Source organism: Patiria miniata, unplaced genomic scaffold, assembly GCF_015706575.1.
Source record: "Patiria miniata isolate m_02_andy unplaced genomic scaffold, ASM1570657v1 HiC_scaffold_16, whole genome shotgun sequence".
NCBI lineage: Eukaryota > Metazoa > Echinodermata > Asteroidea > Valvatida > Asterinidae > Patiria > Patiria miniata.
Window position 1 is genome coordinate 17571284 of NW_024037054.1, and position 27375 is coordinate 17598658.

A 27375-nucleotide genomic window follows, 5' to 3' on the forward strand; every position below is an offset into this window, starting at 1 on the left:
CCAGAGCTGTTGAACTGATCAGTCGCGAAAATGCTCCGAATCCTGCTTGCCTGTCTGATGCTTGTCGTCAGTAGAGTGGAGAGTAACTGGAATGCCGAAGAAAGCGATCCATCAAAAGCAAAAATGGTACCTACAGGGTGAGTCAAAAAAAGCGGCAACCAAACCCCAAAACTATATTTCATATTTAAAAAAATATGTAGCACCGAAAATAATACTGACTGGAAAGCCAATTTCATAAGCTACTTTTAGATGAAAAAATGACTGAAATTGCTCAATACGTTCAAAGAATATCACCATTTAAACACAATGACCCTTCAATCTCTTTCGTCAAAAAAAGCGATTTCAAGAATCGTCGTCCAAATTGTCTTCAAACATCACCAGCGATAAAACCTCAGTTGAAAAGTTAAAAAATATTACACAAAGTCTTTTCGAAGGCCCGTCTTTTAATAAAGTGGATTTTAAAAATACTATGTTTTGCCTAACAAGGGTCATTAATAAAGATATTGTGTACTACAGTTGTTGACAGTTGTTGAAACAAGTTTTCTTTGTTGTTCCAAATAGTCAGAATACACAATAAATTGCTCCTTTTTTGGACGAAACAGGTTTTAGGTTTATTGTGTTTAAATGGTGATATCATTTGAACGGATTAAATCATTTCAGTATTTTTTTCATCTAAAAGTAGCTTATGAAATTGGCTTACCAGTCATTACTATTTGTGGTGCTTCATTTTTTTTTTTTAATATGAAACATATTTTGGGGGGTTTGGGTTCCTCTGTTTTTGACTCACCCTGTACATGTATTCTCCTGCCACATATTGTCTAACGTATAAAGTCCCAACAAAAGAAAGTTACATTCCCTTTCTTTGATTTTCCCACCGCCAATCAGGGATTCAGTCGCATCGATATGACATGCAACGACGCTGAGGATGTGTGTCAACACTGTGTCATAATGCCCCTCTTTGGACACGAGTTCTTAATGGGTATGTATCCACACTTGATGGGTAAATTAAGCCTTGGGCAACATAAATCAGTCTGTGTACAGGGTGAGTAAAAAAAAAAAAACCAAATGGCAGGACCAATTTTTGAATGAAGTTTTTCCTGTAGCACTTTCAAAATCTAGGATATAAAAATCCAATCAATAAGCTTTCGTTTAATACAAGAATCATTCAAATCATTCATGTACTTTTCAAGTTACAGAATTTCGAACACAAACACCGCTTTTAAGTTCTGTCCACGGATCATAAAACAGGTGAGTGTTCTTTCATCAAACTTAAAAGAATTCTCATAGGGATCGAATTGTTTTCGTTTTGCTGAAAGAACACTTAATTTTTTGTGAGCTGTGGACAGAACTTTAAAACGGTGTTTGTGTTCAGTGATTTGAATTACTGTTGTTCTAAAAGAAAGCTTAAGCATTCTAGTTGCGATTAGAATCAAAACTATAGACATTTGGTGTGGTTATTGGAAACGACCAAAATGCCCGAAGAGCAAATGAGCCTATATGCCTATATAGAACTGGCAAAAATGTTTTTGTATAAAAACAGAAACAATTTCCAATGATGCCTGGAACACCATTGAGTGGAACCAATGGTTTAATCCATGAATGGTGTCTACCATTCAGTGAATCCAATGGTGTTATCAGCGGTACAAAATGGTAAACTCTATGGTATTCCAATGGTAGCATTCCAAAACACCATCGCAATGGTAACCAATGGTATTAATCAAAAGTTATTGCCATTGGTAAACCATTGTCTCAATCAGTTGTAAATTGAATGGTAATTCTCAGTGATAAAACCATTGATTTTATTTTTGTAAGAAAAGGATTCAGACAAATCACAGCACGCAAACAATTCTATCACGAATGACGTTCCCGTCATAGCAAAAGCATAAAACTTCCGTGACTCAATTGTGGTATGCAACAGTGCACAATATTGAACTGTTGAAGGTCTCATGCGTGATCACGTGCCTGGATTCGTGTATTAAAGCAACATTCTCTTCTTTGATTTACATGAAAGATATAGACGTTAACCCACCGAGCGTATAAGAAGCCCTAATGCAATATTTCTTTTAAATTAAGCCCGTGTTCTGCGATTGTTATTTGCAGTTACCGAATACACGAAGGATCCTTACAAACTCCAGGTCAGTATCCGAGAAGGAAGACAATCCAGAGACTGGACCTTTTTTCAAGGTACGTGCGCATCGGTCCCTTTGCACTGGCTATATTGGGAAAAGGCTGTGTTAGCAGGTTCGCAGCTACTTGGATGACCCATTGCTTTGAAAACACAACAGCCTCGTTTTGATTTCAACTTGGCGATCACCTTATATTTTATTTTTCAACAAAATTATATCAAATGAGAGCTGGAAAGACGATTAGCCCTTGGCCCGTCGCCCTGTGTTAGGGCGGCCGCGGAGGAATGAGAAAAGAGGGAAAAGGCAGAAAAGATCAAGTTAGACCCAGTGGCGGTTCTGGGGGGGGGGGCCTAGGGGGGCTTTACCCCAAAAAAATTTGTCAAGCCCCCCCCCCCCCAAAAAAAAATCCATAAAAAAAAAACAATTGCACCAGCAAAATGTACTCCCCCTAAATAAATAGTCGTGAGAATGGTGCATTTGTACAGTATTAGTTAATGTAGCGCTCTCAACTGAAAATATGGCACGAGCGGGAGAGGGAGTACCCTGTTCATACGCACTAAAGGACTGTTGCAGGCGGATTCTTAGCTATTTGGAATTGGAGACGCAGTGTCAGATCATGAGGCCTTCGCTGATGACAAAGGCAAGCTCCGATATAAGGTTAACCAGTTCGTTTTTCATGGCGAAACCAACTCCATGAATCTTTAGTTGGTCCTCCAGTTTGCATTTCCAAAAGAAGGTGTATGTCACCCCTTTTCCTTCAGTTGGCATTCGGCTCATTCTTCGTTAAAGTGTTCAAGTTGGAACTAGGACTTTACAAAATATCAACTACAATGAATATATAAAATCTGCTCAAAATCGTAAAGTTTAATAGCTCCAGGACATGGAACAAAACAGTACTGATTTTTAACTAAACCATATTTTTTGAAATAAATACTTGAAATTTAACCTTCTAAAACGTGTTTTAACAGATACGTTACCACTATTTTATTTATAGAAAAGTTGTCTTTGAAACAAAAACTGGGGAGGCTTAAGTCAATATGAATTTCGGAGCTACACATTGTGAAAGACAGACTAAAAATAGAGGGATTTGAGTGACAGTATTTGACAGGTACATTGGAAACATCGTGTTTTTTTCTAGATTGTGAAAACAAGACACATAAATTGTCTGTCTCGATTTGCTATGCACATAATTTCAGTTGCTACATCTATCACTTTGCATGTTGCAATTTCGCATTTATTTGCCATTAACTAATAATTAGTCATTATCATTTCGATGAACAGGTAATTATACGAATATTTCCCATGAGATTGAGATAGTGAGATCCACAATGCCAGGCTGCTTTGGTAACATCTGGCAAATCAGATTTATAATTAAAACACCATATACGGGATGACGCAGTAAGCAGCACTTACACAAAACTTTATAGCAGCTGCTGTAATCAATCATATTATAATGATGTTATTGAAAACGCCACGCGCTCCATACACCAAAGTTGTTGTCAAAATATAAAAATCTGTACACCCTGTAAACGAACAGTCAGAACCCGACAATTAAAAAAAACACAAGAAAAGTCGAGTTTGCATTGTTTAACACAGCAGAAATGATCCCAATTTCGTCGCTCTACGTTATAATGTGCATTTGATGAACACATGGAATAAAACAAAGGCGATTTTTAACAAATGTTTTTATTTTGGGGGGAAAATAACTACTTGAAGTTAAGTCTTCTAAACGTGGTGTAACGATCTACCAGATACGTTACCACAAGTCCACTTCAATAAATTCATGTCTTTAAATAAGATTATGTAGATATTTTAAGTAGATGTGAATTTCATTGGTACACATTGTGACAGACAGACTGAAATAAAAGGTTTCGTTGATTCTGTTTGTCAACAAAAAAACATCATTAATCGTTAAAAAAAAAAGAACTACTGAAGTATATAATTCAAGGACCATAATGCAGGGCGGATCCAGGAATTTTTGCAGGGGGGTCGGCCTTTCAGATATTTTTTTTGTATACCAATGTTGCGTTTTTTTGGGGGGGGGGGTCAGAGCATAACGGGGGGGGATCGAGACCGTGGGTTTGGATCCGCGCCTGCGTTTAGAATATCATCTTGTTCTATTATTACGGTTATAATTTTTTTTTTTTCATTTTCGGGGGGTCAGAGCAGGGGATATAAATTATACGGAATAATCATGTGAAGTTTTGTTCGCGTGATATGTTTTGCGCATGCATATCACGGTTAATGACTTTACTAAAATGCAACTAGTGCATCCCCTGGCAAACAATCCTGATCAACTATGACCAAATGATTTAAAATTGAATTCAGGCACACATGATGGAGGTCAGAGTTTCCTTTTCCCAAGTGTGTTGAGCTGCCCCACCTCCCACCCCTAAGTTTACCCCAACCAACCCACCTACACTACCACCCGAACCCTCGAAACCATCATTTAAGTGTCCCTGTTGCTTAGAGATAATGTCTGAACAATACATTTAATTGTATCATCTTAGCTACGCTCGCAAATTAAAGATTGATATTTGAACAGATACGTTACCGAGCTCATCAGATACGTTACCAGGCTGATCAGATACGTTACCATAATAAACTAAGATATTCTATGTAAACCAACAACGATGGTTTCATGTTATCAAGTTTTGTGCAATTACAACCCCTCACTTCCTAAAATCTTTATCTACAGATTCTACAAGTTACATATTTTACCATTAAAAAAACATTGTATGATGCTACTCTAAACTTTAAGAATATTCGACAGAAATTCAGCACAACATTACAATCCTTCTCGGCAAGCATGCGCTCTATGAATCACAATTAAATGTGTTAAGAAACTTTAAAACGTGTAGACAGCGTGGGAATCGATGACGTAGCTCATGTTTGTTGACGTCAGCATAACATTTGCATGATGAATTCATAATCAGTAACGTATCTGGTGTAACGTATCTGGTGTAACGTATCTGGCCCGCTCATGTTGAAATAGGCTTCCCTTGACAAACTGTGTGACCTTAACTACTTCTTCCGCCACTTGATCAGTCATCACCCAACACACTGTTGACTGGTATGGTGTTTGAGGTCAGCTTCCTTCACGTGTCTCGAAAGGAAAGGCAAAAATAGGTAACGTATCTGGCGCTACACATACGTAACACATGGATTTTTTTCGTTGACAGTTCTAAAAAAATTCAAATTCAAAATGTATTAGATTCATGCCATTTGTACAATATAATACCCAGTTTGGTCTAGTCTGTAAGCAACTTCAACGTGCATATTCCTGAAATTTTAAGTCTGTTTATCGTTTCGAAAAAAATAGTAACGTATCTGGTTATGAAATTGGCGACATGCGCTCTGAAGGCGCTCAAGTAAAATTAATGAGCCAATCTTTTTCGATTTGTCATTGTATATTTAGGGCATACTATGGACTAATAATATAAAAGGGTAATCATTGATATGCACACATGGAAGACGAATGGGAGACTTTTTAAAAAAGGCACCTTGGATGGCGACATGAAAAAACCGCAACAAATACCACTTTACCGTCACAATTTCTAAGATGTTCTTGATTTTTGTTACCTTCTTACTACATGGGTTTATGAAACAAAACTTAGTCTCGAAGAAAATTAATATAAATCATTATCGAATTAGCCCCCTCCCTGTCTAGGATGAGCAGAGTGGATCCTAAACAGGGCTACTCAGTAGCGGAGCAATTGAGCTGTCGCATCCCTCTCCTGTTCCTGTCCAAAACGATGGCAGGACTGAATCACAACCATTGCTGCACTACAGGAACACTGTAGCAATGCACAACCAAAGCTGCATTACAGGAACACTGTAGCCAATGCTGCACTGCCTGAACGATAGTATCGCATTGCATAGCTCAGTGCCACTGTGGAGATATGGTTCGCGCGCACGTAGCACTACGAAACCATGGGCCCAGCCCAAATCAACCACAATGCACCCGCGCGTGAACGGCTAAACAGTCCAACAATTCACCCGCGCGTAGCAAATAGCGCAATTCACCATATAGCAATACACACCACAGCGAGAGCACCCTCAACTCACGTTCGTACAGCTCACTGCCACTTGCCAGAACCTCCGCGCGTACACGTGTACGTACAATAACATGTACATGTGCATAAACACTACACTTTCCGTCACACTATTGGTCTGGGTCCTCCCCTCGACCTTAACGCCTAGGGCGGCCCTGCCAGTAGCACCAAGACTACCGACGGCACTGCTCTTTGGTCGGGACCGTATCTTAAGTCCGACGCCTCATAGGTCCGACGGTTCGGACTTATGAGGCGTCGGACTTATGAGGCATAAATTCCGCCTCATAGGTCCGACGCCTCATATTAAGTCCAACGCCTCATAAGTTCGACAATGGACAAACGCTGTTTTGGACTTATGAGGCGTCGGAGCTATGAGGCGTCGGACTTATGAGGCGTCGGACTTATGAGGCATCAATTCCCCCTCATAGGTCCGACGCCTCATATTAAGTGCGACGCAAAGTCCGACAATGGACAAACGCTGTTTCGGACTTATGAGGCGTCGGACCTATGAGGCATCGGACTTATGAGCGGACCCCTTTGGATCCACGGGACACACAAACCCTTCCACAACGACAAAGTTGCAATCCTCAGAAGAATTGCAATCCGGTTCGTTAGTAAAAACGTCATTCACGCGCGCACACCACTGATTACTAGCGCCCATTGGCTGCAAACGCTCGAGCTGCGTTAACTTCCGGTTCCAATCGTGCAGAAAGTGCTGGAGGTGACGTCACACTAACGAACCGGATATGGACTACTCAGAAGATGAAACCGGAATCACTCTAGGAAAAATCGCGACCACGCATTATTGACATACTATTATCATTAATTCGTTGGCTAATTGTTAACTAACTTCTTTCTTTTCTACGTTATCTCCAGACGACCTAGCTGGAAAGTATCGGTGGTGCGAATCCACCTACGGCGAAGCCAATTGGGACTACGACGCCTCATGGAGATACACCATTTGCTACGAAAACATCTTTGATGATATCTCCGTACCCGAAGATTGCGCTAAGCCTCTGGCCGTCGTAACGCATGAAAGTCACTATTACGATGACGAAGTGCGCGGCCAGCAGATGCTGTTTTGCCTGCCCTAGTTTGCATGGTTGTAATCAATGATTAAGTCATCACAAGTCATAGCAAGCAATTGTGCGGTAGACAAAACATACTGGAGTCGCATTTATTAATTCAACTTGAAACCATAACCGACTTCCGTGGGACCCTTTTTTGTTTGTTGGTTTCCCGGCCCACACCAATTCTACCATTGCCGATTGTCTGTTCACCTAACCCGAAGGCCACAACATAGGCGACACATATTATAATATAAGCCTTGGCAAGGGCGGATCCAGGGGGCCCCAAACAAAACAATTTTTTTAAAGTGGCGTCAAATCAAAGGCAGGCACTGCGTACACCACCATCTATTCCTCCCAAAGATTTAGTTAAAGTGATCAGAAATAGCTTCAGATTGCACCACAGAGCATCTATAATCCAATTTTTTTCAGGGCCCTTAATAAGCGGTCCCCGAACCCCACGCCGTCATTTTTGGGAGACACTTTTGGAAGACCAAAATTTGTTTGCCCCCCCCCCCAAAAAAAATTGTGTTCTGGATCCGCCCTTGAGCGTTGGTTGCTAAGATCAGCAAAAATCAGCCCCGTTCCCTATAAGGCCAAAAAAAGTCTCCGGTTTCTTGTATAGAGCTTGCCCAAAAAGTGGTGCGGCGACGCGGCTTTTTTTTACCTGATTTTTTTTTGCTTCAAATGTCGGTTGATGACTGCAAAATGGTGCCCGACTAAACTTTAATAGTGCAAATATATGGTAGTCCACAGAGGCCACATAAAGCTTATTCTCTATCATAACTCCATCTAAAAACACCTTAAAATTGTGCTGCAGCAGGATTTCAGTCAAACCAGTGAGTTTGGCGGTTTTGAGACATCATCTTTTATTGAAAAAAAAAATCTTTTTTCATTTTGCCGACGCGCAAGGCTACGGCGACGCGCGCGCATACCAGAAACCGGAGACTTTTTTTGTTTGGCCTATCGAAGACGTTAACCTGGACTTTGCAGATAGTCGATTCCAAACTGGCCAAACTTATGTTCAACCCTTAAGTTTGATAAAGCATAGCGTTCGTTACAAAGATAATTTGAAAATATTCCAAAAACTCACCTGCAATATACCTTTATTAATTTGTTTTCGACTGATAGGCTTTTTTTGTGGGACAAGCAGTAGGTAGAGCTTTTTTCACGCTAAATTACTGTGGGTCAGATATTATCAAAAACTTCCGTTTACTAATAACCGAACAGGCTGTCTGCGACTTGTGATTTGACTTGTGATTGGCTTGTGACTGGATTACGACTCTGCTCGTTTGACATATTCGGCCCCATCAGGGTCATATTTGGCGAATTATAAAGGGGCCATACTTTTATTACTATTGCTTAAGTGGGATAGTTTGGGGAATTAAAGTGCAAATTATAGGCTACGTTATGAAACAATAATGTGATACCAATTTTCGTGCTACATAAGTATGGGAGATTTAACAAACGTTTTTTTTTTGTCTTTTGTTTCATGTAGTTATTTCGATACTCATTTCCACTTAATGGATAATAGATAATCCGCATATTGGATGGATTCAGAGATGTTCATTACAGCATATACACTAGCGCAGAGGCGACGGAAAGGGGGGGGGGGGTCATGGGGGCATCCCCCCCCCCGATTTTCCCAGGCCAACAAAAGTGCCCCTCTAACGGTTACAAATGTGCCCCCTCGAAATGAAAACAAAACTGCCCCTCAAACGTACAGGTATGAAAGCATATGATCGCGCTACAAATGCATTTGTCTTCTCTCTTGTAATGCAAAACTTCCCCTCAAAACAGAAGTACCCCTCTCGCATTAACAAGATTGTGCACCTAGCTCTAGATGGAAAACTACCCCTCGAAAGCACAAATACCGCTCTCGAAATAATAAACTTGTGCCCCTCTCGAGAAGGAAAATGTACCATCAAAAACAATAGTGCTAATCTCGCTATAACTTCTCGAGATGGAAAACTGCCATTCGAAAGCATAGTGCCCCGCTCGCGACATTAAAATTGTGGCCCCTCTCAAGATTGAAAACTGGCCCCTAAAAACAGTAATGCTCTTCACGTGAAGAAAATTGTCACTAAACTGGCCATCAAAAGCAGCAGTACCCCTCTCGCGAAAAAAATGATCTCTTTACATAATTAGGTAAATAAAAACACAAAGGAAAACAACAAAAATTAAACCAGCACATACCGATATATAGAATTAGAGTAGATAAGATACATATTTTGATTAATAATTTATACTTATTGGGTACTAATTTTAAAGCAACGTCTTTAAGAGAAATTTTACAATTTTTTCTTCTTTATTGAAGCATAATTACGATGGATGTCTTTCTTTCATATCGTCATTGGTGTTTCCCATCATGTTGCTTGGTTGTATTCTATTTAATATATTAAATTTAATATTTAATTTCAAACTAATTCATCAAATTAAAACGAACTCACCATTTAAAATTAATAAAAATGTATTAATACATAAAATTATACTTTGGTGGAGGTCAAACTCGATGTGCACCAAAATGTTAAATAAATATTGGTGTTCTCTAACTCGTCCGTCAGATTATCCATCATTTTGTCATTCTTAAAGTTTTAGTCACATAGAATGTGCCGCTATTTTACATTCACATATAGTGTGTCTCTCGTTAATGTGGCCCCTTGTTGAAGCGAAATGCATTTACCTGAATTGTGCTATACATTAAAATAATTAGGAACGTGAAGAACGTCCTAAAAATAACCCGTTTTACTGCATTATCTGACAGAACGGTTAATCATAGGAGAGTTTGTATGACAACCCAATGAATATTGAAAGTAAATTAGCAGCGACTACGGTTGAAATCATGATTGGTATGTGTGGGGACAGCTTCCTTCGGAAACCCCCATTTTTGTACCGCGCCAAATATGTGCATTTAACATGAGCAGACCTGGAATGTTCTCAAAGGGGTTCAGCTGCCGGTCTGCTTAAGGAAACACTAGTCTAAGAAAATCTAGAAAATATGTATAGTTTTTGTTTGTGGAGCAAACAGGATCGCGCACGGCAGCCTTGGTAATGGGAACCAACATGGCGCACAGCGAGATCGTACCCATGGGGAACGAGGTTGCCACAGACCTTGAGGCTCTAGGGGTGATGCCTGGTCCAGTCCTACCAAATTAATAGCTCGTTGTTGGATCCTATCAAGAAGATCCTGCAAAATGGTAATAACGTTTACCACTATATAACGTGAAGTTTGTGTGGTGATGATGAGCTCCGATTTTCACTGAATTCGAAGGCATCACAGCACTTATCAAAAAACACGATCAAGGCGCCTACACCAAGCACGGACAAATAGTTCGTGGTCTGAGTGAAAGAACTAGTGAAGTTAACGGGATTTCAACTCTCTTTTCAAGATGTCCAGGGATATTATTTAACGACAGATTAGTCACGACAAGGAGCCTTTATTCAAAAGCCTTTATACAAGCCTTTATACTGAACTGAAGGATACTGTACATTAAAATTCAATAATTAAAAATCAACTGCATAATCCACTTCGATGATTATGCAGATAAGTGCATAATTACATGAATTTGTTGCCTTACGAGGAGGCCCCGCAGTTAATTTAACACAAATTATCATACTTGTTCTCAATATACTTATTATTGAATAGTTAAGTGATCCATATTGTGTTTCGCTGACTACAGGTCAATAGGCCTGGGACCTAATGACGTCACGCTTTGTTTACATGTGCGCTTTCCTATGTGTCAGACGGTCCCTACTTTGTCTGGCGTCCCGACTTCGCTCCCATAGGAAATTAAGCGCATATGCAAACAAAGGCATAACGTCATTAGAACTTGGTCTATTAACCGATAGGTTTAGGTTAAGTCAGAGGTAACTGCTTGATAGTCGAATTCAATACGAAATCGTTTTTTAACATCACAAATACTAAATCTAAACGTCTTTTATTTGTCGAACAAGCAATGACTGTCTTGAGTACCACTTAAATGCATCGTGCAAGGTATAGAGGCATAAATATTCAAATGCCAAAGAGTAATTAGTGTTTATACCTGGAATGCACTTTTGATGTTAAGTTCATGAAGTGCAGCGATTTGAGGTATAACAAAACACAGTATGTCAGAACGTATACTTAAAGTTAGACAAAATGCCGCACGAGAGTAGTTACCATTTTTGCTTTCGATGGATCGCTGTTTTCAGCATTTCAGTTACTCTCCATTCAACTGATAAGCATCGGACATAAAAGCAGATTTCAGGGCATTGTGGCGACTGGTCAGTTTGCAGTATGTCTGGCTATGAAACTGAGCACGAACACCGATGTGTACCGTATAGTTAACGCGGTTCCACCTTGATTTTAGTAAGTGGTTTTAGGGCTTTATCGTTGGAATTCCTCGGTTTCCCTGTGTCAATCTGGAGGCTACTGGACATTCTAAAGCAATAATTAAAGGTCAATTGCATAATTTCACTACAATAATTATGCAGACTTGTGAATTTCATTTCCATACGAGTACTGTCAAAGTACCTAATTGTATTCAAAGGATTTATCATTGGAATGATTAAAGTGAACCATACTTGAACGAAAGGTTGGTCTTGAAGAGATCACTAATTTCATAGTAAGGTAACAATTGATTTGCAAGCCATATATAATACCAAAGGTTTGACTTTAAAACGCTGAGGGCTCGAAACAAATCACAACTCGCCTCATCCCCCATTTTACATTCAACAATAATAAATATTTTAATAATTAACTCGAAGAAGTAAGTCCTTTGACAGCATTCACTCTGGGTATATTGAATGTTATATTCCACCGATAGTGTTCTTCCCTCTGAGCAAAGTGTACAAAGGTGCTGAAGTATTATCCGGCAGCGGTTTGGATATAACATGGATATATTGTGCGTTATTCAACCAAAGCAGAGCAATATGTACGCCATACAGTTATACAAGAATCCAAACGGCCGAAAAACTACACCGAAGGCAGCATACCATCATGAAACAGTTATAGTGTAGTGACAGTAATAACTCCACGATATATATGTATTTTAACGATGACTGAATTTTAACGATGACTGAACGCTAACATTATAACATTACGCAAAAGAAAGAAACGGAAGACCAAACTTCCTTTAACAATGAACACTACGTATATAGGCTATCATGCATAATCGTTTAAAAAGCTCGTGAAAAGACTCACAGTAAAATATGATTGGATGTGGCATCGTGCCCAGGTATCAGTTGGGTCCTCTTGTCAGTCTGACCACCGAGAGTGAGGCAATAATGTTCATGTTGACCTTTTGTGTGTTCAAAGGTGGACACTCGCAATTAATTTTCGGATAGTTTGGTAGACACCATGGGTATAAACCGTACAACTGAATCTTTTGAAATTCCGTCTGAATAGGCGTTCAACGGTCATTTGAAAACGTTCCTCGCGCAATATGAATGGATAACAAAACTTGGGGGGAATGATAGCAGTACATTTTCTGTGACTGATACTTTAAGAATGACAAAATGGCGCCGACGGGCGAGTATTGAGAACACCAATATTTATTACAAGGTCCATAGGACTTTACAAATTACCTTGTTATAACAGGTACCTTGTATTAACAATATTGGAAAACAAAGGAAAACAAAGAAAAACAAAGACTTATTACCAGGGTTCGACTGTACACATCGAGTTTGACCTCCGACGAAGTGTAACTGTATATATTAATAAAAAAAAAATTAAAGGTCTATTAATTTTTATTGATGAATTAATTACATTTAATGAATTAATTTTAATTTGACAAGTTAATTTTAAATTCACGAATTAATTTAGATTTGATGAATTAATTTTAACTGATGAATTTCAATTTTAAAATTTACAAGAATAGATGCAATATGATGACAAACATATAAATAACGATGATTGTGAAAGAAAGAACTTCATGGTAACTATGCTTCAACAATTAAAGGAAACAAGAATTTGTACCAATTCTTTTGAGGACGTTGCATGAAAAAATAGTATCCAATACGTATATGTTATTAGTATCGTTTCGGTTTGCGGTAACACCATGTGGTAATAACTACTGCTTAGAAGATATTAGTTCTGAAAAGAACTTGTCCTGCTTATTATCAACTTCGCTAAGTAGTTTTTTTGTTCTGATAAGAACAGTCCTGCTGTAAGTTCTAAACGAACTTGTCTTTGGTCTCAACGTTTCGACTAGCCTGCTCTAGTCATCGTCAGATTTCATAGATGGAATAGACTTGACGATGACTAGAGCAGGCTAGTCGAAACGTTGAGACCAAAGACAAGTTCGTTTAGAACTTACAGCAGGACTGTTCTTATCAGAACAAAAAACTACTTAGCGAAGTTGATAATAAGCAGGACAAGTTCTTTTCAGAACTAAATATCTTCTAAGCAGTAGTTATTACCACATGGTGTTACCGCAAACCGAAACGATACCGATACTCCACCATGCAAAGCCTCAAATCTTATATATGTTATAAGTAACAATATATATCTAAGCTACTCTCATGTAAAATACCGGTGCGTGCTGGTGTATACAGTGTAAGTTGTATACAGAACTTTATATAGAACTATTTTAAAAATAAATGTAGGCCTACTGCAATTAAATGAATAGACTTGTTAATAAGATGGAATTTAATAGATGGAATAGACTTGTGTATCGGTACATACATCATTATGCTGTAATGAACATCTCTGAACCCATCCAACGTGCTGATTATCTTTCATCCACCCACAATGATGTGAAATACCGAAATAACTACATGGAAATCGTACTAAATACAACAGCAAAAGTTTGACAACTTATTTTAAAGTACATGTATAGCCTAATCGTTTTCATAACGTCTGTACACTTTAATTCCCAAAACTTGCCCACTTATGCAATTATAATAATAATAATAATAATAAGACCATTATCATGTTGTGGCCATCTCGATTTTGTCCCATTCAAATCAACCAAAAGCGAGGCTGGAAGGGGAAAATAGGCTGGTTCCTTTTTGCACATAAAACGTTATCAGTCAGTACTGTTATTGGATACAGGGAACATGACTGAAATGGTGGCAGCATGATAAAGGTCTATAGTATGGCCCCTTCATAACTCGGCAAATGTGACGTGTCTATCTGCTGGGGCTGAACGTTTCAAACAGCAGAGTCGTAATCTATAGTCAATCACAAGTCAATCACACGTTGCAGACAGTCTGTTTGGGGGTTTAGGATATAGAAGAAGTAACTCTGCGTGATTGGTGAGCTCTTCCTTTTAGGGGCGATTCGCAAAGTCTAGGTTAGCATCTTCGTACAGGTATACTGGGGCTCGTTTGGTCGATCGCGGCAGCCAAGGTTTATAGGTGCAGCCTATATGCGCTTGTGACAATTGGCAATAGACCATTATTATGTTGCGGCCATCTTGATTTTTCACATTCAAATCAACGTAATCAAAGCGAGGCTGGAAGGAAAATAGTCTGGCTCCTTTTTGCACAAAAATATTACCAGTCAGTACCGTTATTGAATACAGGGCCTGGGAACATGACTGAAATATGGCAGCAGCATAAAGGTATATCCGGGAAGGATGTGGTGGGCTGGTTGGAAAACCCGAGATCCTAGAAGATATAGGAAGTCTGCGATATAATAGTTTCATAAAGTTGAATTCCTAAATTCGACTCCTGAATGTTTGGTCAACATTCCTGCTTACTATGACCTGTGATGATTTGATTACAACCATGCAAACTAGGGCAGACAGAGCAGCATCTGCTGACCGCGCACTTTGTCATCGTAATGATGAGTGTCATAAGTTACGACGGCAAGCGGCTTAGCGCATCCTTCGGGTATGGAAATATCATCAAAGGAGTTTTCGAAGCAAATCGTGTATCTCCACGATTGGTCGTAGTCCCAACTTGCTTCAGAGTCGACGGATTCGCACCATCGATACTTCTCATCACAGTCGTCTGGGAATTAGAGAGACAAAAGAAAGGGAAGAAGACTCTATAAGGCCGACAATGATGCAGGGTGGCGGTTCGGTTTCTCATGCATCTTCTGATTTATAGTCCATATACTAATGCCTTGCTGCCAAAAACGCAAACCATAAGCTTTACAAAAGTGGTTTCCTTCCAAATTCATGAAGATAAATTAAGAAGTGTAGCCCTCATTGGCCTTATTCGCGAGTCGGCCATGTTGAATTCAAAGTGAGGTAAAATCTTCATTTTTGGAACTTGCGAAGTGAAATGAAAGCAAGTACATAAATATTATTGAAGTCTACTTAAATGAATAATTTAAATGAACCAATATGCACTTACCCTGGACAAATCTCCAGTCTCTGCTTTGTATCCCTTCTCGACCACCGACCAGGAGTTTGTAAGGGTCCTTCGTGTATTCGAAAACTGCAAATAATAATCGCAGTGTGTACATGTGTGAGCTTAACGTTAAACCAAGAATTAATGCACAGGGGCTTTTTGCGACGTTTGGTGGCGGTTTATACATGTAGATCTTTCATGTGTTAGCCATAATTTATAATAGGCACATTTCGACGTCATGTTGTTCACACGGGCGTCGCGAGGGGAAGGGGGGGCAAGGGGGGCAACAATTAACAGTATCAAACCCATGGACAGATTTCCTGTTGCCCTATCAGGTCTAATGCATACCATAATTATTTGAGCATCAGTGTTACTTACCTGCTAAGGCCTCGTGAGTATAGAGGGGCAGAATAAAATAGTGTTGACACAAATCCATAGCGTCGTTGCATGTCATGTTGATGAGACTGAATCCCTGATTTGAGGAGAGAAACAAAAGTATATGAGATGTAACTTTCTTCAGGTTATAGACCTATTTCAAGTTAAACTAGGTACCACTCTAGAATAGTTACCAGATTTGCATCAGATGGGTCACTGTTTTCAGCTTCCCAGTTACTCTCCACTCGAGTGATACGCACCTGACATGTTAGCAGGATTCGGAGCATTTTGGTGATTGATCAGTATCAAATCTGGCCATATGAAAACTGAGCACCAAATACCGAGGAGTACCGTATAAATGCTGGGCCAGTTTGATTTTTTTATAAAGAATTACTGGCATAAATTAATTGTGGTTTAAGGGCTATATCAGCGTAGCTTGTCCGTGAATTCTCTGTGTTAATCTGGAAGTTACTTGTACATTCTAATACAATAATTGAATGGAAATTGCATAATTCACTGCGATAATTATACAGAGTTATGAATTTGTTTCCTAGTCCATTGTACTTTGTTGGGGTTTTTTTAAAGCAAATTACCATAATCTTATTCAAAAGATTTAGTATTGCAATGATTTAGTGATTCATATCGTGGATAGCTAAATATACATGCCAATAAGAGTTTTTCGGTATTGAAAACCCAAATTTCAGGAGCTTATATAAGTTACAGAATTTTAACACCGTTTTAAACTTCTGTCCAAGCACGGATCACAAAAAAAAGGTAAGTGTTCTTTCAGCAAAACGAAAACAATTCACACACATCCCTATGTGATTTTTTTCGTTTTGCTGATGAAAGAACATTTACCTTTTTGTGATCCTTGGAAATAATCTTAAAACGGTTTTTGTGTTCAACATTCCGTATATAACACGAAAGGTACATACGTGTTTTGAATGATTCTTGTACTAAACGAAAGCTTATTGGTTGAGCTTTGATATCCTACATTTTGAAAGTGCTACATGCAGAACTTAATTAAATAATTGGTCCTGCCATTTGTGTTTCCTTTTTTTATACTCACACTGTACTTGCACTGCGACAAAACAGTACGCGTGTAGGCACATTATTGTTTATGTCCCAATGGGAAATAGACCGCTCCCTCAGTCAAGCCACGCCCATGATGTTTTGCAGGCCCGGATTATCCAATAGGCACAGAGTAGGCACTGTGTCTAGGGCCTACGAAAATATCCGGGGCCTACGAAAAATTCGGGAGCCTACGAAAATACCGCAATGTGCCATAAAATTAATAATAGGCCTATATATACCCGCACCCACGCTTACACAGGCATAGAAGTGGGGTACTTCCTTTGTTCTCGTGTACTAAAATTTTGAAATGTCGCACACTAATTTCAAAATGCTCTTATTTTAACCAGAATTAATTTCCTGGGCTGAAATTCGAACTTAATATCTCTTTTCTAAAACTCTTCCATTAGCGACCAATCAACCCACCTTGGAAATTCCTAGTTTTTGAGTAAAATCCATATATCTATTTCGTGAAAAACTTGTGGGTACCAAAATGGTACCCCGCAAGTCGGTGGACATTCCTTGTGGGGTAACTTCCATTGTTCCGGTACCCCATATAAGGCAGTGTTGATACGTTCACACACACCCACGCCCACAGTTTAAAAAAACGATTTCACCAACTGGCGCGGCGCCGTAAAATGTACATCACGTAAGCATAATATGACCTACGTATACAATGTACGTGTAAAGTCTGTGCATCTGAAGCACGGTGCCAACCATGGGCGTCGATTGGTGGGGGACGGAGGGGCATGTCGTCGTCTTCAAGCTATTTTCGTCCCCGAATAAAACATTGTAAACTTCATATTTTGATTCTATAGCTCAGAACAGCTGGTTTTAAGTACTCCAAACTCGAAAATGATGATGTTCTTTTGCTAAACAAAAGTTGGTTAAAGTGGTCATAATTGTCTCAGATATCACCACAGAGTGTCTAGAATCCAATTGTTTTTCAGGGCCCTTAAGCGGGCCCCAACCCCACGCCGTTTAGGCTTCGCACTCGCATTAGTTCTGATCAAGATACAGTACCACCTCCACTTTTGAGAAGCAATTGACGCCCTTGGTGCCAACAGGCTTTCAGAGCTAGGACCCGGATCCTGGCCTGATTTGTACAGTGCTTTGTACCTTGAATTTGGTGCCGGTGGCTAGAGCGGAGTAGGGCCTACGGAACACTGGTGCCTAGGGCCTACGAAACACCTAATCCGGGCCTGATGTTTTGACCAATCACGGTTCTGATTGCAGCACTCACTAATATAATAATAATATCCTACAGAAGTTTGCCCTACATGCACGCTTGTAAATGGTGTGCTAGTTCACTGACTTTGTCAGTAGGTTTATAAATCATTTTATTAATAATTATTACTCGGTCATATTTGTACGCCAGTGTGGAAATTGAAGACCGGGACATTTCAGACTGGGTAATTTCAAACACTGTAATATAATTTCGGGTAAGTAAATATTCTGAATCCTATAGGGAAAAAAAACCACAATTTTTGCAATACAGCTAGGTTATTCCACTGGAAACATGAAGGACAATATGCATCTCACACAGCGATCGCGTGTGGGGCTATAGTGAAATGTAATCGGCAACTTTTTTTCTGACATTAGGAAGGGCTGATGCCGCTTCACAGAATCTTGTGAAGGAAGTACGCATGGCATTATGGGTAGCTCATCAGCAGCGCTGCATGCTACGTCACAGGTCACGCAAAATCTATCAAATGAGAGCTCGAAGAAATCAGCCCTTCCCTGCGTCCTGTTTGCCGGAGGGGGGGGGGGTACGAGCGAAGGCGCCCTACATCTAACAGCGCTTAATTGTATGGCAAACTTTAATATGTAGGATATTCTGGTGTTGTATGTTTCTCGGTTCGAGTATATGCCCACCGCTGCACCTCTTGCACTTTGGGTGGCATGGGTGGCTAATTGTGCGATGTGGCCGGCAGCCATAGGCGCCTTTACGTGCCAGCGGCCCGACCACGTTGTAGCATACCAGCATAATTCAGCATACCAGCTGCGAGTAAGGATGATTAGCCTCCCAAATTATTATTATATTAACATAAAACAGTACATTGGAACTGAAGAACAAAGTACCTGGCATTTGAAGATGTTTTACCTTGAATGGCATTTAATTACTCGAAAGCTATTGCTTATTCGACAAAATAATAAAAGACGTTTACATTTGCATATTAATGCAAAAACAACACCGACTCATAAATTATTGAGTTATTAATAAACAGCATTTATACGATACACATCGGTGCATGGTCCTCAGGTTTCACATACAATTTGGCCGAAGCTGTTAAACTGATCAGTCGCGAAAATGCTCCAAATCCTGCTTGCGTGTCTGATGCTTGTCGTCAGTAGAGTGGAGAGTAACTGGAATGCCGAAGAAAGCGATTCATCAAAAGCAAAAATGGTAACTACAGGGTGAGTCAAAAAAAGCGGAAACCAAACCCCCAAAACTATATTTCATATTTAAAAAAAAATATGTAGCACCGAAAATAATACTGACTGGAAAGCCAATTTCATAAGCTACTTTTAGATGAAAAATGACTGAAATTGCTCAATCCGTTCAAAGAATATCACCATTTAAACACAATGACCCTTAAACCTCTTTCGTCAAAAAAAGCGATTTCTAGAATCGTCGTCCAAAATTGTCTTCAAACATCACCAGCGATAAAACCTCAGTTGAAAAGTAAAAAAATATTACACAGAGTCTTTTTGAAGGCCCGTCTTTTAATAAAGTGGATTTTAAAAATAATGTGTTTTGCCTAACAAGGGTCATTAATAAAGATATTGTGTACTACAGTTGTTGACAGTTGTTGAAACAAGTTTTCTTTGTTGTTCCAAATAGTCAGAATACACAATAAATTGCTCCTTTTGTTGGGACGAAACAGGTTTTAGGTTTATTGCGTTAAAATGGTGATATTATTTGAACGGATTAAATAATTTCAGTATTTTTTCATCTACAAGTAGCTTATGAAATTGGCTTTTCAGTCATTACTATTTTTGGTGCTGCATTTTTTTTTTTTTTTAATATGAAACATATTTTGGGGGGTTTGGGTTCCTCTGTTTTTGACTCACCCTGTACATGTATTCTCCTGCCGCATATTGTCTAACGTATAAAGTCCCAACAAAAGAAAGTTACATTCCCTTTCTTTGATTTTCCCACCGCCAATCAGGGATTCAGTCGCATCAATATGACATGCAACGACGCTGAGGATGTGTGTCAACACTGTGTCATAATTCCCCTCTTTGGACAGGAATTCTTAACAGGTACGTAACTCATAGAGACGTTAATCAAGCCTCGAGCAACATAAATCTGTCCGTGTAACGGGTGAGTACAACAAAATGAAACCAAAATGGCAGAACCAATTTTTGAATGAAGTTCAAGTTGCCTGTAGCACATTCAAAATCTAGGATATGAAAACCCAATCAATAAGCTTTCATTTAAAATAAGAATCATTGAAATCACTCGTGTAATTTTTCGAGTTATTTTTTTCAAGAGTTTTGAATACAAACACCGTTTAAAAGTTCTGTCCATGGATCACAAAAAAAAGGTAACACCGGTGTTTTTTCAGCAAACGAACACAATTTTTATAGGGATGCATGTGAATTGTTTTGGTTTTGCTGGAAGAATGCTTAACTTTTTTGTGATCCGTGGACAGAACTTTAAAACGGTGTTTGTGTTTCGAATTCTGTAACGTGAAAAGTACATGAGATTTTAATTATTCTTGTACTAACAGAAAGTTTATTGATTGGGCTTTCATATCCTAGATTTTAAAAGTGCTACAAGCAAAACTGCATTAAAAAATTGGTCCTGCCATTTGGGTTTCGTTTTTTTTCTAGTCACCCTGTAGAGTGATTTAAAAAAAATTCCACTAAAGGTAACAGGCCAGAACAAGGTATGCGCAAAGGTACTAAGCATGAACATGCAGTTGTGCGATAATGAAATAAATAATATTTTAGCTGGATTGAATTTTGTATTTTCGAGCAATTTTAAACATTAATTTCGAACGATTGCAGTACAAGCTCTCAATATAACAAATTAATCATTCTTGCAATATTGTCCTCCGAAAGAAAGGAAATAAAATAAAACAAAAAGTTATGTGGCGATGGCCAAGTCTTCAGGAGTCGGACTTATGACCCTAACCTAATGAGCCCTTACCGACTTCCATATAGAACTCTTCCGGCACTCGGTAACCGGCCCACCACACCTCCTTCCCTGTCCATCCATGTAACTCGAAAGTCAGGCACCATAAAGGGAGGAAACGAGGTGGCACCCTAAGCCTTGCTGGCGAGTCAGCAAAAGAACCCCGTACCTATACGCAAATGCCAACCTGGACTTCGCAGACAGTCCCAACTTGTGAGTCAGCTTACCGACCGACCGAGCTAACTGCTGTTGGTAAATGACGACGGGAAATTAACACTCTTAAATGACAGAACCGCGGGCATCGAAAACCAAAAAAATGACACCAAGCAGGTTCGAACCCCTAACCCTGGGTCCGTTGTCTGACAGCTTAACAACTAGGCTGTTTCAGTAAGTGCTTTTCTCTTTGCGTATAAAAACATAATCGTTATTTCCGCAGTGGGAGGGTTACTTTGTGTTTCATAGCTGCACGAAAGATGCATCGGCATCGTGCTATATACACGAATGCTGTTACGTAACTCTTTTCTGCAATCATTCTTATGTACCGAGCAGTTGACTATTCAGTCACTACGAGCAATTAACCTTACCAAGCTCGTTCTTATTCTGTCTCATCAATTATTATTTCGCGTCGCATGTCTTTCGGCTGGCACTGACATGTCACTATGATTGAGAGAAATTCTAGCAAGTTTACCCAACCTAATTATATTTATATCAAACTACTAACCCGTTTACAAATTTTTACAAGGGATTTTTGGTAGTCTGATTCTATTTCAGTCCCTTAGCTAGCTTGGGAAACTTCATCTTTTCTTGTACTAACGCTTAGTCTAGGGAATGATGCCATTATAATACAATGTCACATTAACGTCAGTCGGTGGCATGATTAATCGTGACCACGCGAGGGCAATGACGGCCAGTGGCGTATATCTGTGCTTGCGAGTGGTGGGGGGATGGGGGATGACAAAAATCATAACATTCGGGCTATTCACAACGCAATGCGCCACCAAATGTTTGCCATGGAGAGTCAGTTTTCGACAAAGCAAAGCCGATTTGAATGAGTGTCATATAAGGCCAAAAAAAGTATCCGGTTTCTGGTATAGAGCTTGCCCAAAAAGTGGTGCGGCGACGCGGCTTTTTTACCTGATTTTTTTGCTTCAAATGTCGGTTGATGACTGCAAGATGGTGCCCGACTAAACTTAGTGCAAATGGGAGTCCAGAGAGGCCACATTAAGCTTATTCTCTATCATAACCCCATCTAAAAACACGTTAAAATTGTGCAGCAGCAGGATTCCAGTCAAACCAGTGAGTTTGGCGGTTTTGAGACATCATCTTTCATTGAACAAAAAACGTTTTCATTTTGCCGACGCGCATGGCTACGGCGACGCGCGTGCATACCAGAAACTGGAGACCTTTTTTGGCCTTAAGTTACTTAAGCTAAGTGGTTATAAATTCGGGTATAGCGTTCTGGCCGCCTTACTAAAAACACCATATTGGAACATAGGGAAAAAAAGGCAAATTTATACTTGAATCATACGCTTACGAAACTACTGACCGGAAAAACTAATAATTTCAAATGTCCCGCGCTGCGAAATTGTCGACCATCTCCCACACCCACAATGCACTAGGAAAAACTAACTTTCCGTGGCAAACTCTTGGTGGCACATGAAACGCCCGAATTGCCCGGCCGTGGGCTTTCGAAAGGGGGGGGGGGGGCTGGACACCACATTATACTGGGCACTCGTTATCAATTATGTATACTCGCGCTTACATTTTTGAAAGCTTTTTGTACTTTGTTTCTCCACTTTCCAGTACTATTGTATACATTTTATTACTTGGACGTTCGGAAAATACCTCAAAATCCTCATTGTTTCCTCATCAGGAAAAAAGTGGGGAATAATTCAATAGCCCATCCCTGCGGTCAAAAAGTGTGGGGGTATCACCCCACCCCACCCACACCCCGGGAATTACGCCCCTGATGACGGCGCACTGAGCCAATTCAACGAGCCTGCCACTCGCATGGTCTTTTTTCGTGTCCGGGTTGCCATACACCTTGACTCAAGTCTATGGTCATAAAAAGACATTTGAGATGAAACAAAGCAAATCCATGAACCTTTGGCGACTGAACGATCTAAATTGGGATCGCATTGTGTGCTTAACAAGCGAGTATAATTTTTACTAACACCTGTGTTTTCGAGGGATAGTTTTCCATCTCGAGAAGGTTCACAATCTTGTTAATGCGCGAACCGGAAAATGTCCCTGTCTCAAAAACCACATAATAAAAATATGTGGCTATAGATTAGGCCTATTGGGAGTGGGGGTACAAGGACAGATCCAGAGCACACTTTTTTTGGGGGGGGGGGGGGCTGTATAATTCAAACAAGCCAGGCCAAACTGGTATTGGTCCTAGCTCTAAAAGCCTGTTGGCTCCAATTCTCGAGGGCGTCTTATGTTTCTCAAAGTGGGGGTGGTACATAAAACATGTGTATCTTGATCGGTACTACACTGCAAAAACTATGGTGTTAAATTTACACCATTAGTATCTATATAGGACTATCTGGTGTTAAATTTTACTGGTGTTGTCACATATAAATACCGAATGGTGTTAAATTAACACTACAGTTTTTGCAGAGTAATTGTGCGAGTGAGAAGCCTAAACGGCGCGGGGATCGGGGCCCGCTTAAGGGCCCCTGAAAAAAAATGGATTCTAGGCGCCCTATGGTGCGATCCGAGGCAATTTCTGACGACTGCATTTTGGCACAAGATCATCATTTAAACATCTTTTTCGAGTTTGGAGTCATTAAATCAGCTGTTCCGAGCTATAGAATCAAATGTAGGTTACATATTTTTATTCAGGGACGCAAATCGTTGGGGAACGATATCAGTCACCCCGTTCCCCACCGATTGACGCCCATGGTTGGCACCGTGCTTCTGAACGACAGCCTTTACACGTACATTTTATACGTAGGGCCAACGCATACATGCTGTACAGCGTCAGTTGGTGAAATCGAAAATTCCGAGAGAGACCCCTAAACTTTCTTAAAACTTTTATCTGCGCGTGTGGGTGTGTGTGGGAAGGCCTATATGTTTTATGGCACACTGCGGTATTTTCGTAGGCCCTCCCCAAATTTTTCGTAGGCCCCCAAATTTTTCGTAGGCCCTATGCTATGCACAGTGCCTACTGTGCCTGTTAAGTAATCCGGGCCTGGTAACCCGGATATATTGCCACCAACGTTTATAGAAGCCGTATTGCAAGTTTTCTGTAAAATAAAGCCCATGTAAATATTGCGGTTGTTCTTTGCAGTTGTCGAATACACGAAGGACCCTTACCAACTCGAGGTCAGTGTCCAAGAAGGAAGACAATCCAGAGACTGGACCTTTTCTCAAGGTAAGTGCGCATTGGTTCCTTTACACTGGGTTTATTGGGGAATCGATGTGTTAGCAAGTTCGCGGCTACTGGAAGGACCCATTGCTTTGCAAACACAACAGCCTCGTTTTTATTTCAACTGGGCGGTATCCTTATATTACATTTTCTGGATTGCTTTTGGTCTGGTTCCTCCCCCCTCAACCTTAATGCCTAGGGCGGCCCTGCCAGTAGCACTTAGACTTCCGACGACACCGCTCTTTGGATTGGGTCGTATAGTCCGACGCCTCATATAGCGGAATTTATGCCTCACAAGTCCGAAATTTCGGACTTATGAGGCATAAATTCCGCTCATAGGTCCGACGCCTCATAAGTCCGAAATTTCGGACTTGTGAGGCATAAATTCCGCTCATAGGTCCGACGCCTCATAAGTCCGACAATGGACAAACGCTGTTTCGGACTTATGAGGCGTCGGAGCTATGAGGCGTCAGACCTATGAGGCGGAATAAATAAATTGTTTGCCTCATAAGTCCGACGATTCATGAGTCCGAAATTTCGGACTTATGAGGCGTCGGACTTATGAGGCGTTGGACTTAGTAGGTATGAGCGGACCCCTTTGCATCCAGGGACACACAAACCCTTCCAGAATGACAAAGTTGCAATCCTCAGAAGAATTGGAATATGGACTACTTAGAAAATGAAACCGGAATCGCTCTAGGAAAAATCGAGCCTATGCATTATGGGCATACTATTGACATTAATTCGCTGGCTAATTGTTAACCAACTTCTTTCTTTTCTCTGTAATCTCCAGACGACCTAGCTGGAAAGTATCGGTGGTGCGAATCCGCCTACTCCGAAGCCAGTTGGGACTACGACCACTCATGGAGATACACCATTTGCTACGAAAACATCTTTGATGATATCTCCGTACCCGAAGATTGCGCTAAGCCTCTTGCCGTCGTAACGCATGAAAGTCACTATTACGACGACGAAGTACGCGGTCAGCAGATGCTGTTTTGCCTGCCCTAGTTTGCATGGTTGTAATCAATGATTAAGTCATCACAAGTCATAGCAAGCAATTGTGCGGTAGACAAAACATACTGGAGTCGAATTTATTAATTCAACTTGAAATTATTGCCGACTTCCGTGGGACTCTTTTTTGTTTTTGGGTTTCCCGGCCCACACAAATTCTACCATTGCCGATTGTCTGTTCACCTAACCCGAAGGCCACAACATAGGCGACACATATTATATATAAGCCTTGGCAAGGGCGGATCCAGGGGGCCCAAACAAAACAATTTTTTTAAAGTGGCGTCGCATCAAAGGCAGGCACTGCGTACACCAACATCTATTCCTCCTAAAGATTTAGTTAAAGTGGTTAGAAATAGCCTCAGATTGCACCACAGAGCATCTAGAATCCAATTTTTTCTGGGCCCTTAATAAGCGGGCCCCGAAACCCAAGCCGCCTTTTTTCGAGACACTTTTTGGAAGACCAAAATTTGTTTGGCGCCCCCCCCCCCAAAAAAAAATTGTGTTCTGGATCCGCCCTTGAGCGTTGGTTGCTAAGATCAGCAAAAATCAGCCCCGTTCCCTATAAGGCCAAAAAAGTCTCCGGTTTCTTGTATGGAGCTTGCCCAAAAAGTGGTGCGGCGATGCGGCTTTTTTTTTTTTACCTATTTTTTTCTGCTTCTAATGTCGGTTGATGCTGCAAAATGGTGCCCGACTAAACTTAGTGCAAATATATGGGAGTCCAGTCAGTCCACAGAGGCCACATAAAGCTTATTCTTTATCATAACCCCATCTAAAAAAAACACGTTAAAATTGTGCTGCAGCAGGATTCCAGTCAAACCAGTGAGTTTGGCGGTTTTGAGACATCATCTTTTATTGAAAAAAACCACTTTTTTTCATTTTGCCGACGCGCATGGCTACGGCGACGCGCGCGCATACCAGAAACCGGAGACTTTTTTTTTTTGGCCTATCGAAGACGTTAACCTGGACTTTGCAGATAGTCGATTCCAAACTGGCCAAACTTATGTTCAACCCTTAAGTTCGATGAAGCATAGTGTTTGTTTCAAAGATAATTTAACAATATTCCAAAAACTCACCTGCAATATACCTTTATTAATTTGTTTTCGACTGATAGGCTTTTTTTGTGGGACAACCAGTATGTAGAGCTTACCGATCACGCTAAATTACTGTGGGTCAGATATTATCAAAAACTTCCGTTTACTAATAACCGAACAGGCTGTCTGCGACTTGTGATTTGACTTGTGATTGGCTTGTGACTGGATTACGACTCTGCTCGTTTGACATATTCGGCCCCATCAGGGTCATATTTGGCGAATTATAAAGGGGCCATACTTTTATTACTATTGCTTAAGTGGGATAGTTTGGGGAATTAAAGTGCAAATTATAGGCTACGCTATGAAACAATAATGTGCTACCAATTTTCGTGCTACATAAGTATGGGAGATTTAACAAGCGTTTGGTGTTTTTTTGGTCTTTTGTTTCATGTTGTTATTTCGATACTCATTTCCACTTAATGGATAATAGATAATCCGCATATTGGATGGATTCAGAGATGTTCGTTACAGCATATACCCTGGCGCAGAGGCGGCGGAAAAGGGGGGGGGTCATGGGGGCATTTGCCCCCCCCCCCCCCAGATTTTCCCAGGCCAACAAAAGTGCCCCTCTCACGGTAATGTGCCCCCTCGAAATGAAAACAAAACTGCCCCTCAAACGTACAGGTATGAAAGCATATGATCGCGCTACAAATGCATTTGTTTTCTCTCTTGTAATGCAAAACTTCCCCTCAGAACAGAAGTACCCCTCTCGCATTAACAAGATTGTGCACCTAGCTCTAGATGGAAAACTACCCCTCGAAAGCACAAATACCGCTCTC

At 40.3% G+C, this 27375-nt stretch overlaps 3 protein-coding genes across 3 annotated transcripts; 2 read left to right on the forward strand and 1 right to left on the reverse strand.

Moving 5' to 3' along the window:
• On the forward strand, positions 1-7275 carry LOC119723265. Its single transcript, XM_038193829.1, has 4 exons — positions 1-126; positions 886-979; positions 2101-2184; positions 7058-7275. The coding sequence occupies exons 1-4, from the start codon at positions 31-33 to the stop codon at positions 7273-7275; spliced, it is 492 nt and encodes a 163-aa protein (XP_038049757.1). The 5' UTR covers positions 1-30.
• A 7435-nt stretch (positions 7276-14710) lies between these two features.
• Positions 14711-16208, reverse strand: LOC119723266. The gene is made up of 4 exons (XM_038193830.1): positions 16098-16208; positions 15907-16000; positions 15532-15615; positions 14711-15183 (listed from the first exon to the last, which is right to left on the reverse strand). Exons 1-4 carry the CDS (start codon positions 16188-16190, stop codon positions 14966-14968), a joined length of 489 nt encoding a protein of 162 aa, XP_038049758.1. The 5' UTR covers positions 16191-16208; the 3' UTR covers positions 14711-14965.
• Positions 16209-19238: 3030 nt separating this feature from the next.
• Positions 19239-26138, forward strand: LOC119723171. Its single transcript, XM_038193733.1, has 4 exons — positions 19239-19381; positions 20148-20241; positions 24414-24497; positions 25285-26138. The coding sequence occupies exons 1-4, from the start codon at positions 19286-19288 to the stop codon at positions 25500-25502; spliced, it is 492 nt and encodes a 163-aa protein (XP_038049661.1). The 5' UTR covers positions 19239-19285; the 3' UTR covers positions 25503-26138.
• The last annotated feature ends 1237 nt before the right edge of the window (positions 26139-27375 follow it).

What these genes read in the sequence shown, in the direction of transcription:
- LOC119723265 (XM_038193829.1), top strand. Translation starts at nt 31, where the DNA reads ATGCTCCGAATCCTGCTTGCCTGTCTGATGCTTGTCGTCAGTAGAGTG. An exon ending in ATCCATCAAAAGCAAAAATG is followed by an intron (nt 127 to 885) that starts GTACCTACAGGG and finishes ACCGCCAATCAG; the next exon opens with GGATTCAGTCGCATCGATAT. An exon ending in AGACTGGACCTTTTTTCAAG is followed by an intron (nt 2,185 to 7,057) that starts GTACGTGCGCAT and finishes CGTTATCTCCAG; the next exon opens with ACGACCTAGCTGGAAAGTAT.
- LOC119723266 (XM_038193830.1), bottom strand. Translation starts at nt 16,190, where the DNA reads ATGCTCCGAATCCTGCTAACATGTCAGGTGCGTATCACTCGAGTGGAG. An exon ending in ACCCATCTGATGCAAATCTG is followed by an intron (nt 16,001 to 16,097) that starts GTAACTATTCTA and finishes TCCTCAAATCAG; the next exon opens with GGATTCAGTCTCATCAACAT. An exon ending in AGACTGGAGATTTGTCCAGG is followed by an intron (nt 15,184 to 15,531) that starts GTAAGTGCATAT and finishes TCTAATTCCCAG; the next exon opens with ACGACTGTGATGAGAAGTAT.
- LOC119723171 (XM_038193733.1), top strand. Translation starts at nt 19,286, where the DNA reads ATGCTCCAAATCCTGCTTGCGTGTCTGATGCTTGTCGTCAGTAGAGTG. An exon ending in ATTCATCAAAAGCAAAAATG is followed by an intron (nt 19,382 to 20,147) that starts GTAACTACAGGG and finishes ACCGCCAATCAG; the next exon opens with GGATTCAGTCGCATCAATAT. An exon ending in AGACTGGACCTTTTCTCAAG is followed by an intron (nt 24,498 to 25,284) that starts GTAAGTGCGCAT and finishes TGTAATCTCCAG; the next exon opens with ACGACCTAGCTGGAAAGTAT.